General features: G+C 33.2%; 1 protein-coding gene across 9 annotated transcripts in view; it reads left to right on the top strand.

The window, feature by feature from the left end:
• LOC126741443 (formin-binding protein 1-like) overlaps positions 1–18,860 on the top strand; it is a 125,965-nt gene that overhangs the window by 49,192 nt on the left and 57,913 nt on the right. For all 9 annotated transcript variants that reach the window (XM_050447850.1, XM_050447855.1, XM_050447853.1 and 6 more), the window contains exon 2: positions 11,709–11,824. In XM_050447850.1, coding sequence (XP_050303807.1) covers positions 11,709–11,824 — 116 coding nt within the window. The remainder of the gene's footprint in view (positions 1–11,708; positions 11,825–18,860) is intronic.

Raw genomic sequence — 18,860 nt, 5'->3', positions numbered from 1 at the left:
TTGGTGCGGACTTTATAATTTCATCTCGCCTTTTTTAGAAAATTAAGAAGTCTGATTAATTAACTGTTTTAATAAAGTCCCGGATATTAAAGACTGCCTGAAAAATAATACATATTTTTCAGAAAAAATATCTGAAAATACTGAAGTCATTTTAATAGAGATAAAGCTTTTTCATAAAAAGCGTTTTTAATTAAGTCCCAAATTTTTGGAATTAATTAAAAAATAAATAAGTCAGCTCCTTGTAAAAAATGCACCTTTCGTATCTGTGAGACCACTTTCAATTAAGTACCCGACATCGTAAGCTACCTGAAAAATTAAATCGCATTTTACACAAGAGGATATTTTTTAATAAATTTAGAAGTATTTCAGTTAATTTTTTCTTGTAGAATTTTTCTTCAGTGAATGCAATTTTTTATCTAAAACTACTTTTAATTAAGTTTCAAAAACTGGAATAAATGTATAAATTATAACGTTGTAAAAAGGTTTGTTTTTCTAAGGTTAGGGTCTTAGTTAAGGTAGGTTGATACTTACCACATTGCCATGAATCAAAACTAAGTACTGAAAAGGTATTTTGAATAGAACACTTTTGTGTCAGGTTTATTATTATAAAAATTCCCAATTAAATATGTACACAAAATATATGAAATAACTCTTCTAATTCCGAAATAAAAACCAAATTAAAATTGCATTGAAACCCTTTTTATTATGTTTTATACCGCATAATATCGATTGTCAAAAGTGGCCAAAGATTAAATAGATACTGTATTTTAATGTACAATTAAAACAGTATCGGACAAAAATTAAGCGACACTATAATATTCCTAAAAAACTTTGTGACTGTACCTTGTATAATTAGGAACAATTTGGTAGTATCAGTACATACCTTTGTTAATCGCATTTAAACATTCTTTGCCTCTTGTGATGAATAGCAAGAGATTAATAAATTGTTGTATGTTTTTATGCATTTTTTCACGGACAAAAATAAAGCGACTTGATCGATATTGTTCATACCATTAGTAGATAAACATCGGTTTTGGTCGGTATCAAATCTATATTTTGTTTAAAAATGCCTCGTGGTAAAAGTTTTTCTATTGATCTTAAAGAAAGAATTATTGCATCGTATAAGATGGGAACACCACAATACGTAATAAAACAAGAACTAAGGGTTTCAAAATCTGTTGTGTCGAGGACCATTCAGAACTATCGAATTAGAGGAAAAGTAGTTAACCGAAAACAGACGGGTAGACCGAGAAAAACTTCAAAGAAACTGGATAGAAAAATTAAAAGGTTCTCCCAGGCAAATCCTTTTCTGTCAGCAAAGCAAATTCTGGCTGAAGATGGGGGCTCTAATGTTTCCTCGCGAACGATACAGCGCAGACTAGTTGAAGCAGGCTTAAAAGCATGCAAACCTACCAAAAAACCGCTTCTTAGTAAGAAGAATATTAAAGCACGTCTTCTGTTTGCAGAACAACAGCTCACTGGACACCAGAGCAATGGAAAAAAGTACTTTTTAGTGATGAGTCAAAATTTAATTTGTATAAAAGTGATGGTGTTCAATATGTTCGTCGTATTGCAGGTAAAAGACTTGACCCAAAGTATGTCCAAGGTACTGTAAAACATGGAGGTGGCAACGTGTTAGTGTGGGGTTGTTTCTCTGGCTATGAAATGGGACCAATTTACCAAATTGAGGGCATTATGGATAGGTTTAAGTATAAATATAGAGTCTACCAATAAGAATGATATATAAGTTTAAATTGCTAAAAAATAAAAACGAATGGGTTAATTTCTATGATTGATGTTTCATGTTGTAGTTTATTATGTAACATTATGTTTTAAACAAAATATCATTAAGATGTCCACCTCGGCTACGGCGGCAGACGTTTAGACGATGAACCCAATTTTCAATCTCTTTTTCTAACAAGTTGGGCTGAATTTCGCGAATAACCCTAGTTATGTTAACTTTCAACTCATTGATGGTTTGAGGATTGTTAGAATACACCTTCGACTTCACATACCCCGAAAGAAAGAAGTCCAGGGGAGTAAGATCACAGGTATCACCTTGGTGGCCAGTTGATATTGCCATGTCGCGAAATTATTCGATCTTCAAAACGCTCTCTTCATAAAATAATTGCGGCTCAGGCGGTGTGTGATGTTGCTCCGTCCTGTTGAAACCAATTCTGTTCGAACTCTCCACCATCAATTGCAGGCCAAAGAAAGTTTGTTATCATGTCGCGGTAGCGCTCTCCGTTGACTGTCACAGTATGCCCCCCTGCATCCTCAAAAAAGGATGGGCCGATAATTCCACCGACATGCAAACCACACCACACAGTCACTTTTAACGGGTGTAATGGCACCTGTATTAATTTCTGGGGATTGTTCTGACACCAGAAGCGGCAATTTTGTGTATTGACAACGCCACTAAGACAAAAATGGGCTTCATCTGAAAAGATGATTTGTTTCCCAAAATCGGCATTTTGTTCCAACTGCAACAGGGCCCAGTCAGTAAACGTTCTTCGCAAACCATGGTCAGCAAGCAGGCTTCAATTCTTGAGTTAGAACCATCTTATATGGATGTAGGCATAAGTCTTTCTTCAAAATGCGCCACAGAGACATTGGTGAAATGCCTAATTGCTGAGAACGGCGGAAAACAGACACATTGTTATTCGCGTCAACACTTTCTCTTGCAGCGGCGATATTTTCAGCGGTCTTTGCACTTTTTTGTCGCGTTGGTGGCTTATTATCCAGAAGTGTGTACTCCCGTTCAAACTTATTAATTGTGCGCCTTATTGCTAGCTCAGAAGGCCGTCCACGATGGCCAAAATCTTCTCTAAGAGCACGATAACATGCTCTAACCGATTGCGCATTTTCGTAATACCTTTTCACGATAGCAGATAACAGATAGCAGACGATAGATTCATGATGAAATGTCAAAGTATACTTAACACAACTGACGCTTGATCCGCGTTTTGACACATACCATTTTGCGTACATGGCCCACTAAACTTCTATCACTTCTATTGGTAGACCCATTATATCCTTGAAAATGTCATGAAACCTTATGCGGAATGGAATATGCCACTACGTTTTGTTTTCCAACACGACAATTATCCAAAACATACAGCAAAATGTATAAAAGAATGGTTTACTAAAAATAAAATAGCCATTCTTAAATGGCCAGCCCAATCGCCCGATCTTAACCCGATCGAAAACCTGTGGGAAATTGTGGATAGGCAACTTAAAAGTAAAACCTTTAAAAACAAAGAGTACATTTTTGAAGAAATTAAAAATATATGGAAAAATATTGATCAAGATATAATTGATCATTTAATTTCTTCCATGCCTCAAAGGTGCCGCCAGGTAATCGCAAATAAAGGCTTGTGGACTGAATATTAAGCGCGCAATCTGATAATGTTTGCTTTTATTTTTATTGTAAGCGTCGCCTAATTTTTGTAGTATAGAAATATTTAACTTTTCTTTTTGTTTTTATGATCTTGTTTATACGGAAGAATTTTGGTATGTTATGTAATAAATATATGTTTATTAATGAGTGTATTTGTTTTATTGAGTTTTAATTCTTCTTGCGTTTTTGCTTTTTTAATAAAAGAAAAAAACTGTATCGTCGCTCTATTTTTGTCCGATACTGTATATACAAGGCGAAAGGTAATAATGTCAAAATATTGAATAGCTAGTAATCAGAATTGTTTCACATTAAATATTAAGATTTATAAAATAATGTCATAAGAAGATTAATTATATATAAAAAGATGAATGGATAAGTAGAAAAGTTTTAAATAAATTGGTGAATATTATGTTTTAAACAGAATGTTAATATATGAAATGATAACTGGCCTTAAAAATCATACGACTGGAACTAGGTGATACCATGTGGTCACTTTGAAAAAGGTAGCTGAGTTTTAGTCAGGTACATGAGCTAAACCAGGGTATAGCTGTCGGCGATCAATGATCCAGGACAATACTGCCCTCCTTAGTTGGCCAAATTAGAAAGTCCTAACTACATTTTTTATGCCTTAAATTCACCTAAATATATTGTCCTATGTGCAGGAAAGACGATAATCCCAAATTAAAATGTCCTATGTATCTTTTTCTAAGTTAAAATGTCCTAAGTAGCCTTCCGTTTGTAAAATATTCATTTGTGCCAGTAGGGGCATATTCGAAAAGCCGGTGGCAATAATATGACACGAAGGAGTTGCGGGTCGAAATAAGGAAGATTTAATTTCAACTTTTTTTGATTTTTTTTATATAACAGAGACATGCGTAATATTACGATCTGGCTTGACAACTGTGCAGCTCAAAACAAAAATTTGGGCTTATTTTGTTTACGTTGTAAACTCTACCGGGACTGAACCGGAGAATTTCGAAATTAAATACTTTCAATCTAGTCACACTTTTATGTCCGCGGACTCGTTCCATCACCTACAATCATTGAAAAGGCACGAAAAAGTATTCGATTTTAATGATTTTAAATCGGTTGTAGAAAACTCATCTAAGGTCCATGTAAAAGAGATGAACATACAAAACTTTTTTGAATGGAAAGATTGTTCATCCAAGTTTAAGCTTCAAAAAATTGTTTCCAAACCTTCCGAGAATGTAGAGTATGGGACGAGAGTGCAGAATACGGGACATTTGCACTTTAAAAGGAGAGAAAATGTGTTGTACTACAAAAATGCCTTTTCGGAAGAATTTAAGCTCTAGAATTTTTTAAGTGCTAAATATTATAAGGATGGGTTACCAAAACCTTCTTGCCGAACACAATGTAGAGGTGTAAAATTACAAAGAAAACAAAATTTAATTTCTAGATTTACTTTCATACTGTTTTTAATATTCTAATATTTGGTTAGTTAGTAATTTAGTTTAATGTTAATTTGAAATGTAACTCCTATGTCTTTAATGAATATCAGTCCAAAAACAGATATATTTTTTTATTATATTTACTTTACTAAGTTAAAAAGTCCTACTTTTTTTTCTAAAATTTCACCAAATTTTGAATCTAGTCTTTTACTAAACTTTACCCACAAATGTAAAAAACAAATTTCTAAGCGTATAAAAAGAATCAGATAATTATTTCAAAATATGAGGACTGCATATTAGTTTTCATAAAATCTCAATTTGCTCAGCTTTATCGTTTTGCGAGTTAGGATCTTTTAAATAAGGACGGCAGAATATCCAGTTAACACGTAATCCAGCGAGTAGCAAAAGTAGAAGTTGAGGAAATATCACTTGAGGTTAGGTCAATATTCCAATCTGAAAATTCTTCAAACCAAACAAAAATTTCCGAAGTCAATTTCATAGAGATTAGGTGTTTTCATAAAACTTTTTTTTTTAATTTAATTAAGTCGCAAATGTGATAGGTAGCCGCAAAACATGCACAAAAATTTTGGAATACGTTAAGAAAATAATTAAGTCAGTTTTTTGTAAAAAATGCACATTTCCCATCTCTGAGAGTACTTAATTAGTACCGGATATCGTAAGCTGTTAATAAGTAAAAATTACCCGCACTTTTGAATAAGTATGAAATAGATTAGGTCCAAAATATTATGTGCAAAACAAGAAATAATCATTATTAGGACCTTTTGGAATGAATCGATTACTCCTATATCGACCTCTCTATTATAATAGAGTCGTAATACATCTATGGCTAATATCATAAAGTACATAAAAAAACGGTCTAAATTTTTTTTGGGATTGTTTCTAATTAAGTCCAAAGTATCATAAGTTAAATAAAAAATAAACATTATCAGGATCTTTATATCGCTTTTATTTAAGTGCCGTATTAAGTCCCAAACATCATAATCAGAATAATTATACAAATTGTAAAGTTGTAAAAATGCAAAAAATGCAAGTTTATTTTCTCTGAAGCTTCTTAATTAAGCCTGGGATATTATACCTTGTATTTTAAGTTTTTTTTCAAATAAATATAGTACATTATATCGCGAAAATTCTATCCGACACTTCATTAACTCCCCCCGAATATCATCAGCTACATAAAAAAACAATAGGAACTGTTTGTAATTTCGATGCTCTAGGCCCTCCGAAAAATAAAAATTACCTGGAGTTTTTCGATTAAGTACTGGGGATATCATAAGCAACATTTCAAAAATATCGATATAGAGTGGTCGAAGACTGATTAATTAATGAAATCAGCAACGAAAGTGAAATATGAGAAAATGTCCTAAAGTGGAAATCTTGTCTTTAACTACTGGGAAACCTTGAATGAAGATTTTTAGTTTCCAATCAAAGGTTTTTGCCAAATGACCAAAAACGTACTAAGCAGCCTCAGGTAGAACATTTCTAACAAACGAATAATTACATCATTAGTGCCTGTATTGCATTCTGAAAAGACATTCAAAAGTGATTAGCTCTATTGATACAATCAATATTCCCTTCCAACTATATTAGTGGTAATAAACATAGACCATCAGAACATGGCGGCATAGTAGGTTCAAATCCGCCTTTGACCTCACGCAACAACCACACATACACGCCGGGTTACCTTTTCGAGGTAATATGCAAGAATGCACATTTGCATCGGCCCGAGAGGTCAACGTTTTTAAAATTTATTTTACCTCGACGACGCATTGTCTTCGCGTGTGTTTGTGTGCATGGAAAACCAGAAGCCCGTCATTTTTTTTTTCAGTTGTTTTGTTATGACGTCCTGTCAGACATTAAAGGCAGTCGGTAATTTAGTTGGAAATCGTTTTAGGGAAACTTCGGGTAATCGATACGAGTCGGTTATTGTATGACGTTTGGGCAGGAAGTTGAAATGTGTTGCTTATATGGGGTGAAATCATCCCCTTTCGGTCTAACCGTAAAGGTCAATTCTTTCAAAATTTGGTTAGATCTTATTGTTCTACCACTGACTGGAAGAGGAAGTATGTCACATAAGAATCTTAACAGCACAAAGACACTCCAGGAGTGTAAGGACACTTTCAGTTCAAATATTCTGAATATCTCAGTAAATCGTATCTATAGAATCTTCTTATAATATACAGTAAGTCAAAATGAACACTCCTGGAATATCTGATTGAAATATTCCCAAAGTCAAAACTGAATGTGCATTGTTAGAATGTTCGTGGTCGCAGGACCATGCTGATTCCTCTACAGTGCAATGTTTTGATGTATTTATTCTGCCGGAGACTGGCCTTAATGATAGTTTCCATGATAGTGAGCTGAGCACTCTTTCAATATATATGGCTATGACCAGATAGCTGCCAAAAGTAATGCTTAACGTCATGGAGGCGTCTTAATATCAGTTCATCAGTAGCAAACTGTCTTAGTCAGGGGTATCTCAGGGCAACATTGAACAGTCTTAGGGAAAATTGGAACCAGAAAGCATCAGATGCGCCTAGGATGTGTTTATCTATCACCCAACTCACCAATAGAGAAAAATGAACATTTCAGTCATAACCTAGGTGAGATTTGTCAGTCTAGAGAATGTGTATTCAGAATGTGCATTTTGGGAGACTTCAATCTTCCTAAAGCCACACAAACTATTGATGATGATATTTGCTCTACTGCTCAGTCCAACAGTCAACAACTATGTACCACCAACTACTGTGCTTGTTTCCCATGGATAATAACCATCTGCAGTTTGAATACATTTCGCAACTGCATCAATAATAATCCATAAGGAACTGACTAAATTATGACTTCCAAGCAGGACACTTTACCATCATAAATAAATATATTTAATCTGTACCATGGGATAACTTCTCACCATGAGTTTGAAAAACCAGACAGACATTTTGGATGTTTGTATCATTTAAAAAGATTGCTAGGAGGTAGTTCCTCAGATAGTTTTCACAAAGACTTAAATCACAAATTATTCAAAAAAATACTGCTTACAAAAATACAAAAAAACTAGACTTCCTCTAGTTACCAACATTTTGCCATTTGCAGACCAATGTAAAATTTCAACTAGGCTTTGTTATAAGGACTATGTTAGAGATACTGAGGCAGTATTGTATCAAAATTCCCGGGAATTTTGGTCTTACACTAATTCTTTACAGAGATCTGTGAAGCTTCCACCTAGTTTTTTTTCTCAATGATAGAACGGTTGTAATGGCATTGCAATCTGTTGTAGTCAAGCCATGAACATACCCTCAACAAATAATTTCAATTCTCACTATTTGAGCAGTTTTTCTATTGCAGTCTCAGATGTTTACCCAAAGTTAGGAAGTGTTGACCCTCATAAAGGATCTGGTCCTGATAACATATAATATATATTTTAAACACCATGCCTAAAGTTTTTGAGAATTTAGTTACAAGGACCATTACTTCCTCTTTGGGCTCTGAAATATTCAGGAACAATTTGGTTTCAAACAGAATTCATCAGCAGAACTCAATTCCATTCCTTTCATTCAGAAATCCTGATTCATTCCATTTGCACCAACTTCTTCAAGGCATTTGACGGGGTGAATCACAAGACCTTATTCAGTAAACTTCTTTCTCTTGGCATATCGGGTTCTGTTTTGGACGGATTGAGGAGCTACCTTACTGGTAGAAAATTTCATATTTTCCCCATTCGCAGTCTTCTCAGGAGTCTCACCTGGGACATTGACTGTTCAACTTTTTTATCAATGTTATCAAATTCCGTTTTGACCTTAAGTTGCTGGAGTTGTATGATCTTATGACTGCCTTGCACTTTAGTAGGACCTCTATAATCTGGCACTTTGGTGCCATGTCAATGGCATGGATTTCAACATCTCCAAATGCAAAGACATCAAATTTTCTAAGGCAAAACAATCATGTAACTTTATTTATCATACAAACAATAATCTTTTAGAGTGTGTGCAACAGATAAAAGATTTGGCACTGCTACTTGATTCCAACCTAGACTTTACTGCACATATGACCTCCATTAAAACACTGTACTTTGCCTTTGTCATAACTGACGTGGAGTAAGTCTCCTCTGTCTAGAGTTAGAATAATAACTCCAGACAATCTAATAGACAATATAATATATCCAAATTATACATGTAATATCCACAGACTGGAAAGAGTTCAGCGTAAATGTTACAGGTACATTCACTATAGGTGTTACAATGATCAAGGATTTCATTATAAGACTCTATGCTCAATATTTGATCTTGAAATCGTATCAGCTAGAAGAAAGCAGAAAGCCTTAAAAATTTTTAAGAACCATAGATTGTCCATATGTCACTTCCCAAATCACTTTACAAATACCATCTGGCAATACACGTTTCATCCAAACTTGCCTTTGCCTTGTACCTTTTTACAGGATAAACTATGCCAAAAATACATTCACTCCTTGAGCATTAAAACTAAGTAATAAACTACATAGCCTTAGTTTTTTTCAATCTTTGAAGCCTTTTCTGGGAGCCTTATCTGGCCTTCATTTATAAACAAAGTTGATTGTCAATGAATCTTTGGATCTGTTTTTTGTTTAATTTTGATGTATGCTACTTAAGCCTATATTTAGTTACTTACATAATTTTGTATTGGGCTTCACCCGTCAGTAAATAAATAAATTAATATTTCGAAACCTTTGAAACCTTTTCAAATATCATAATTTTTTGATAACGTCATATTTCAAAATAAAAAAATTTGATGTATTTAAACGTTTGAAAAAAATCGCCAATTTTTTATTCATGTCGGCATATTTTTGACAGCTGTCAAGAACTAACTGCAACCAGTCTCCTTTGATCAAGTTTTCTAAAATATATGAATTGTTGTGTCAAAGTGAGAATTCACCAGTTTTTTTGGCGGGCTTGTTAGGCAATACACGTTTTTTTCTATGATTCATGATAAAAATTATATTTATTACATTTTCAATAATAAATAGCACACTAAATATCAAGAGTATTTTAATTTTTCAGTAATAACAGAAGATGTCAGAAATATTGGAAAATTAAAACCCAAAAAGTTAATGAAAAAGAAATTTAAGGGATGCATTGACTTCATTGTCGTACCAATCACTTTTTTGTTTAAGTTGATTCTTAGGTCCAAGTTTCCTGATCGACTGAAAGCATCTACAGAGTGAATTTTTTTAAGTGTTGCAATGCAATATGTCAAAAGCAGCTGATTTTTTTAAAATTTTGGTGACATTTTATGATATTTTTGACATTTGTCTCCAAAGTGGAGGAGGGTAACTTTCCTATTTTAAATTGAATGATAATTTTTTTTATTTTAAAAATCCAATCTATTTAAAATGTGAAGTATTATTATCCTTATATCTTTTCTTTTTTAGCTTCAAGAAAGGAGAAGGCAGATGGCGCTACAGGCATTTTGACAGAAACTGCCTGGGAAATTTGAATTTTATTTTAAGGCTGTTTGGGTTCAGCTGATCATTGTGGTTTATCAGGACTCTAATAGTTACATCTCTCTAGGGGTTATAGAAAAACTGATTTTACTATAACCGTATACTCTAATAGGTTATAGAAAAACTGATTTTAAGACTAGAAGTTCATAAGTTCAAATGATTTCTAGATCGAAGTGTCAAAGTTTCAGAAAAAAAAATAGTTTTTAATCATAACTTGAAAACTACTTTTCTGTTTTTTTTTGACATTTGGCATGTTTGATAATAATAATAATAATAATAATACACACTTTTTAACGAAAATACATTTGCTATATTTATTTCAGTCGTCACAATATATAAAAATTAGCAACAAACTGGTACAACACTGCATTCTGTATACGATTGATTCTTTTTTGATTGAGGATTTTTTAAATTATCTTTTCTGTATTTAACTTCTTGACATTTTAAGTAAATTTTAAGTCATTGTCACCTCAAAAACTAGTTAATTGTACCTATTATATGTTCATATGGACTTTTTTTCTTAAAAATAATGTTTTATAACCTATTAAATGTAAATCTATTTAATCCACAAAGTTCTGCTCCAGAAAACGGAGACACCCTATAATACCAAAATTACAACATCTGAAAATTCTCGAGAACAAAAAATGGATGAAAAAATTAACATAAATTCATCCTATTCATTATGTTATTAAAACGGTTGCTCAATATAAACCACCAACAACTCACGATCAACCAACTCACTATCTGGCTGTATATTCATTAATAATAATGTTTTATAAATAAATATAAATTAATTCATATTTGCAACAACAATGCCTGAAAATAGCATAATAAAAATACAAGTTTCCCATTAATTTTGAGACTTACTGGGTTACTTTTTATTTTTTCTTATTACGCACAAAATGTTTCACTATTTGCAAACAAAAGTCTCTTATAACAGTTTCACTCTAAAAATTCACAAAAAAACACAATACTACACGAACGACTCAATCCAAAATACAAGACGCCTTCCGTAATGCTAAAAAAGGATGTCTGTATAGGAAAATGGCTGAGATAAAGTGAAAAATATATTTGACATCAATTTTTGAGCTTAGTTGCGCGTCTCGTTGCTCGTCTTAATTTTGTCAGTTTGTCTCTGCCCCAATTTTTTGTTGACGTCATATTTTTGACAGCTGTCAGTACAAAAATAATAAAAAGTTAATTTCCGTATTTAAACGTTTGGAAAGAACACCATTTTTTATTAATGACGTCATATATTTGACAGCTGTCCCTCCCCCGAAATAAAGGAAAATTAAACATTTGATTGACGTAGTTAAACGTTTTTTTTTAAACGAAAATCCCTATTTTTTATTGACTGATTTTATTTCATATCTTTCCTCCTTTTTTAATAGTTTCCTTTCGATTTCAGGATCAATACGATAACTTGTCCATACACACGCTAAAAGGAATCGAGTTTCTAGAAAAATACGGACATTTTGTGAAGGACAGGGCGACGATAGAATCAGAATATGCATACAAATTAAGGTAAGTCGTAGCATAATGAGTTTTAACTCTCGTGGGACATAAATTTAAACTTTCGAGGACCGACATGAATATTATCTTATCTGGTCTTTATTATCGTTAACGTAGGTAATGGCAGTTAAATCGACGTTTTCTCATTTTCTGTTTTTTTGAACGGACGCCTACGAGCTGGTTTTCAAGACGGCATGTTTATCTCGGCAATGTTTGTTCCGATCCTGAAATAGATTTAATTGAATAATATTATCGAGGAAAAACATGTGAGAAATTTTGTGGCTAAGGAATTTGGATTTTTTTAACTATTCTGGCGCTACCCTTGTTCAAGTTTCAAATACTGAAATTTAAGAAAAATACTGGGAATACCCTTATAAAATAAAGAGCATAAATATTCTCTACCAATTTTGTTCAGGGTTCGAACCAGTTCAAGCAATACTTTCAGAAATATTGGACGATTTATGCAAGCAATGTATATGCATTCAGAAAAGTAATCTCTAGCAATGTTACTAAGGGTTTAAACCAGTTAAAGCAATAATTTCGAAAAAATTATTTAAAAAGACTTTTAGGGTAAAAGCACCCCAGGTGATCGACGGTGTAAATGATCTTCAGTCTGCAATATAAATACTTGTTTAAAATGATTTCCATAAAACAAATCAACGGTTTCTCTCCAATTTCCAACGGTTACGGATGCCCTAAAGCAGCAAAAGCATTTAATTAAAATAAATCTCATTTTCTTGCTATTGCCCTCCTAATCTGACCAAGACATAGAAACGTCGATCAGCTGTAATGAACCAGATTTATATATATAAACATCCGCGTTTATCTCTTCGCGATTTAATTTTTTAATTGCCATAATGATAAATAAAGCATTGATGGCCGTAATTAATTTTGCAGTAGGTCGTGATAAGGAGCGTTTAAATTCATGGCCAATGAGTAAAGCCGCTACATACTTATATATTCTTTGTTGATTGGCTGCATTAAATATTTATTTAATCATTGTTTTATATTGTACCAATTATTTCTACCTCGAGTCTATTGACATAATTTACGTCCCGCACAAAAGACGCGTTGTTTCTTAACTATCCTTCATTCAACTTCTTGCATTTGCACTCGCAATTTTGTTACGTAAAATAATGAAATAATGTAGTGAATGCATCTATTGTATAGCTAAATATTCTTTGAAGGTGATGATTTTATACAAATATTTAATTTCCATGATGATGATGATGTAAACCATTTCCAAGTAGACTTAAGAGAAATAATCAAATGTTAGATCAGGTGATCTTAGTAGATCACAGCAAGGGCCATTCGCAGACGAAGTAGAATATGTTAAGCAGTTAATGGCGGTATTTTTGAACATTTGTTAAAACAGCACTATAATTAAAACTATCTTAATATAGAAAATTTTGTTTGCTTGTAATTACGCTATATTTTGAAAACAAATGAGAATCGCATAAAAACAGTTATTTTCACGTGTACTCCTGACTCACCCTGTATAGATTTTTATACGACCAATTTTGTGAATGTCCTGATAGATAGAATGATAGACGTATTACTAGTAATAAGAATTTGATGATATTCATTGACATAACCAAAGCCGACTTTCGTGTAAAGGATAGCATCATAGATAGATTTCAAGAAAAGATTAGTTTAAGCTTTGAAGAAAATGTGTTTCTGCCAGATTCTATAAATAATGAAATAGCCCCAGATCCTCCTTCTCGAATTGACACTAATAATGTTCACCTCCTTATATTATCTTTTAATTTTTTGGTATTTCCAACTCAAGGCACATAAAATGTAAACCATTAAACACTTCAAAACAGAATAATGAAACATCAGTCATTAGATATAATTTATTATATTTTTAAATTTTACATGTTAACATAAGATCTCTAATTCTCTCTTTTAGTGATGTAAAAGAACTAGTAAATAGCTTGTTTCTTTTAACTGAGACCATTACCCTGATCATGTGATTGTTATCCCTGGTAATCTGTTTCGTAGTGATCGCTTGCCAAGAGGTGGAGGGTTGTGTGCTTATGCAGCATTTTTTTAATGATCCCACTGACAGCATTATTGGTTGTCTGTTAAAATTAAGTCAGTCCGTTGTTTGCTGGGTATTGTGGATAGGCCTCCTTCCTGCAGTTATAAGCAGCTGGGTGTAATTGATACATTGATATCAGCACTGTCTCCTATGTATGGCATTGTTATTTTGATGGGTGATATAAATTTGAATTTATTGGCGGTTTGTAGTGCTTCGATGCGATTTTTCACTTCGATTTTACAGACGCATAATCTATTCCAGGTAATTAATGAGACAACTCGAGTGGCTCAGGACTCAGTAAGTTTGGTTGAAGTCATTTGTGTGGTCGAGTGAACTCTTAGTTTGGAATTGATTCGATCGGGTTCCATATAGACTTATATGGCACGACACACCATAGGCATGTTGTATACTCTTATTTAAATTTAAATGTTATACTGGAACAACCTAAACTCAATCTTTTATTTATAGAGATTTCTGTAACTTCAATAGAGTGCTGTTTTATTATTGTATGAGTTACATAGACTTCAACTCAGTATCAAGACAGGGATCTATTGAGGATACCATTGTTAAGCTTAATCTCGAACTGACTCAGTTCTTTTTCTCAGACCAATTTACTCCTTTAAAAACAATTAGATGGTTATTATATTATATTAAAAAAAATTAGAAAGTGGATGGATTGCAATCAAATTGTCGATTGCTTCTTCATGGAGTTCTACAAGGTTTCATGCTTAGTCCACTTCTTTTTTTATTTACAAGTCAGATCTGTCATCCCACGTTCGCTTTACCTCCATTCACCTTTATGCTGATGACACTCAACTTCTGTTTGCATTTAGGTCTGAGGATGCGGGCCTGGGATTGAGTGTTGTTGAGGCAGCTATTTCAGCTTGCTGGTCAATGCAAAGAAGAGTGTTCGCTTTTTTCCTGCCTTTATATAAATGGAAAAATTATTCCATCTGTGAATGAACAAGCTAGAAATTTGGGGCTTATTTTTGATGTTTACTTAAATTTCAAACTGCATGTTTTATAGAAGTTTACCTCTGTGTATACTAAACTAAAATTCCAATACCTTTTTAAATACATACTTCTTCAACACATTACATATTTATTGGTTGAATCTCTCATTTTACCTCAGCTTGACTACTGTGAAGTATACTACAACTTCCTTAAAGCAGAGTTTGGGAGAAAAATTCAACTGACTCAAAATTCTTGCATGCGCTTTGTATTTATACGGAGGAGAAAAGTTTGATCACTCCTACTTATGTACCATATAAAATCCTAAAATAAAAATTTCACGTTCACCTTATAATGGCTCTAGACCCTATTTGATTGTCTGGTTCTAAGGAGTACCCTGCATAATCTTAACCATAGGCAGAAAACCATTTTCATTCGTTCCCGTTAGGGGGTTAAATTTGAGGGCTGTTTCGCATATAGAGCATTTGTTTTTCTAAATACCAATTATTTATTGATTATTGGACATAGATTATTGGATTATCGGTCTCAGTTTAAAACCTTTAATCACGGATTCTACAACAAATGATGCTGTGCTCCCTGTAGTTTTATTTTTGTGTATTTGTATTTTTGGTTTTATTTTAATTTTTGAACATAAGTTAAATAAATAAGGTAACATGGAAGAACACTTTGTGAATTTTGCATAATAAATGACTTTTTTATTATTATTATTATTATTATTATTATTATTATTATTATTATTATTATTATTATTATTATTATTATTATTTTATTATTTTTATTATTATTTTTATTTTCAGCCAAAATTGCCCTTACCAAGTTTTCGGGCCCGTGATGACGATCAATAGTGTTGGTTCTCAGAAATTGCGTTACAATTCGGGCTGTATTTAATAGCACGACTTTTGGTAGTTCTCTGCATATATCTTGAGACCTAGTTTTTCAATGCTTCTTTCCAGGTTCTTTGGTATCACTCCCGTAATCGACATTATAATTAGTATCGTTCTAACAATATTCATTTGCCATTGCCTCTGTAGCCGTACTTCTAGGTAGCGGTATAAACTTTGAAATACTTACTATACTTTAAAATTTTTTCTGCGTGCTTTTGAAGTAAATTGTTAGTATTGGGAATGTAGTCACTTCGTTAAGAAATGTTATCTTATGTGGTTTATCCACTAAAACTAAGTCAGGTCTGTTACTACTTACAGTTTGATCAGTTAAAATAGTACGATCCCAATAAAGCCTAAAGTTTGCATTTTCTACAATTCTTTCTGAAACATCAACAGTTTTAGAGCGAGTTCTTGATGTATAATTTTTGCTACCGCATCGTGTCTCTCTTTATATTCCGTGGGCGCAAGTATTTGGCAACCTCCTGTTACGTGCTGGATTGTCTCAGATGTTTGGCATCTATATCTACATCGGTCATATTCAATAGCTGGATCTTTTGCTAAGAAGTTTAGATAATTACGCGTTGGAACAACTTGATCTTGGATGGCGGAGAGTGAACCCTCTGTTTCGGGAAATATTTGTCCTGAGATTAGCCAATAGTTTGACGCACATTTGTCAACATTTTCTTGCATGGGCTCGTTAATATGTCTTCCGCGCAATTTTCTGTTTCCAGTTCTGTATTTTGTTATTTATTGTTTGATGGTCTATTACATTTTTTTCATTTTTCAGTTTAAGTGGGGTAAACTCATTAATTTGTTGGTCCAATTGCTTTTCTAGATCGATAAATCCTCTTCCTCCCTCACATCGTGCTAGCGTGGTTCTCTTAACCGCACTTCTGGTATTTGTACTTAGTAAGGATGGTTCTCATTTTCCTTTGTAAATTCGCAATATCCATTCTACTCAATGTAATTAGACCAAATGAGTAGCCCAGCACTGAACAGGCGTATGTGTTTTAAACGAGCAGTATATACACTATTATTATTATTATGATTATTATTATTATTATTATTATTATTATTATTATTATTATTATTATTATTATTATTATTATTATTATTATTTTTATTATTATTATTATTATTATTATTATTATTATTATATCGGTCTTTTAAACCTCAAATTTGGTTGACTCACCTTGTATATAAGTTTTAATAATATGAAATTTCTTGAGAAAATAACGTAGTATTTGGATTCATTGTCATCACCATGAAATAATGTATTTGACTAAAACAATATACAGAGTGTACTGTACACTGTGTCCCATTTTGGATGAGATTGCTCTATCATTTTTTTAGATATAGCTTTGCGATTTTCGAGACCCTGTATCAATTTTTTCTGAAACTTTTAAAGCCACAAACAGAAATATTTATTTTTTTTAAATCACATGGTATTTTAAAAAAGTAATAATTAAAAACATGTGTGAAATAATTCATGGCCTTAAACATTAGGTTGTGATACAGAAAAGAAAATGCAAAAATTTGACGTTAACATATACAGGGTATCCCTTTTAATAAATAACAAGTTTGGGCACAATCTGAAAAATAGTGCTCTAAAAACATTTTTAAATACGCCACTGACTTCTATATAAAAATATCTATTATAGGCAGTTTTAATTTTTTTTCTATCTTTCTTTTATAGAGGACCTGAGAAATAATACCATCTCCAAAAGTGAACATTTTCATTTTCGCCCTGTATTTCAGGAACAAAAGTAGTTGGAATATTTCTGCTTGTGGTCTTATAAGTTTTAGAAAAAACTGATACAAAGTCGCGAAAATCGCTATATCTCAAAAAAATTACAGAGGTACCGGGCAATCTCATCCAAAATGGGACACAATTAATTTTTTTCTTTAATATTTTAAACGTCCAATTGCACCAACGAATAAATAAATTTACGCTGATTAATAAAATACCAGACTTTGTGGCATTAACTTTAACCGTTCTCAAGATATCGAGTTTTAAATCTCTAAATTTTAATGAAACGAAATTTCTTGAGAACGAAACGAGACGGAGTGGTTGGGCTGCATGAAAAAATCTATGTGCATACTGCATAAGACATACCGTACAGGGTGTACTTAAACTAAATTCGATCCTAACTACGAGGGCGGGTCAATAAGTCCGTGACTTTTTGAATTTCCCGCCCTTTAATGGAAATGACAACTCTGCTCCTGTCAACAGAGAACTGCCAGTTGACGCCTGTCAAAATTTGAACAAGCTGCGTCATTTAGTTTGTGTTTGACAGGTGTTGATAGCAGACTACCACTCGTTTTGAGAAGAAAATGGAAAAAAGTGAACTTTGTGTGCTCATTAAGCATTATTTTTTACGGAAAAAAACCATCACTCAAACCAAGGCTAAGCTTGATAAATATTATGGGGACTCTGCACCATCCATTTCCATGGTAAAGAAGTGGTTTACTGAATTCCGATGTGGCCGTACAAGCACGGAAGATGCCGAACGTTCTGGACGCCCAGTCGAGGTCTCTACATCCAAAACAATCGAAAAAATTCACGATATGGTTTTAGCCGATCGGAGATTGAAAGTGAGAGAGATTGTGGAAGCCATAGGCATCTCACATGGTTCAGTAGTTTCAATTTTGAATGATCATTTGGGTTTGAGAAAGCTTTCCGCAAGATGGGTGCCGCGTTTGCTCACAATCGACCACAAACGCAACCGTGTGACAATTTCCCAGGAGTGTTTGGCGTTATTCAACCGCAATATGGATGAATTTTTGCGTCGTTTCGTCACCGTGGACGAAACGTGGATCCACCACAACACGCCGGAGACCAAACAGCAGTCAAAACAGTGGACTTCTCGGGGTGAATCGGCGCCCAAGAAGGCAAAGGTGAACCCACCTGTCAGCCAATAAAGTCATGGCGACTGTTTTTTGGGATGCACGCGGTATAAACCACATTGACTATCTTCAAAAGGGGAAAACAATCAATGGAGAATATTATACCAACTTATTGGATAGATTCAATGAGGAACTGAAAGAAAAAAGACCACATTTGGCCAAAAAAAAGTTCTTTTCCACCAGGACAATGCAAGGGTCCACACATGTGCAGTTTCCATGGCAAAAATCCATGAATTAGGTT

This window comes from Anthonomus grandis, chromosome 10 (genome assembly GCF_022605725.1).
Source record: "Anthonomus grandis grandis chromosome 10, icAntGran1.3, whole genome shotgun sequence".
NCBI classification, from domain to species: Eukaryota; Metazoa; Arthropoda; class Insecta; order Coleoptera; family Curculionidae; genus Anthonomus; species Anthonomus grandis.
This window is presented reverse-complemented; position numbering and strand designations above follow the sequence as displayed.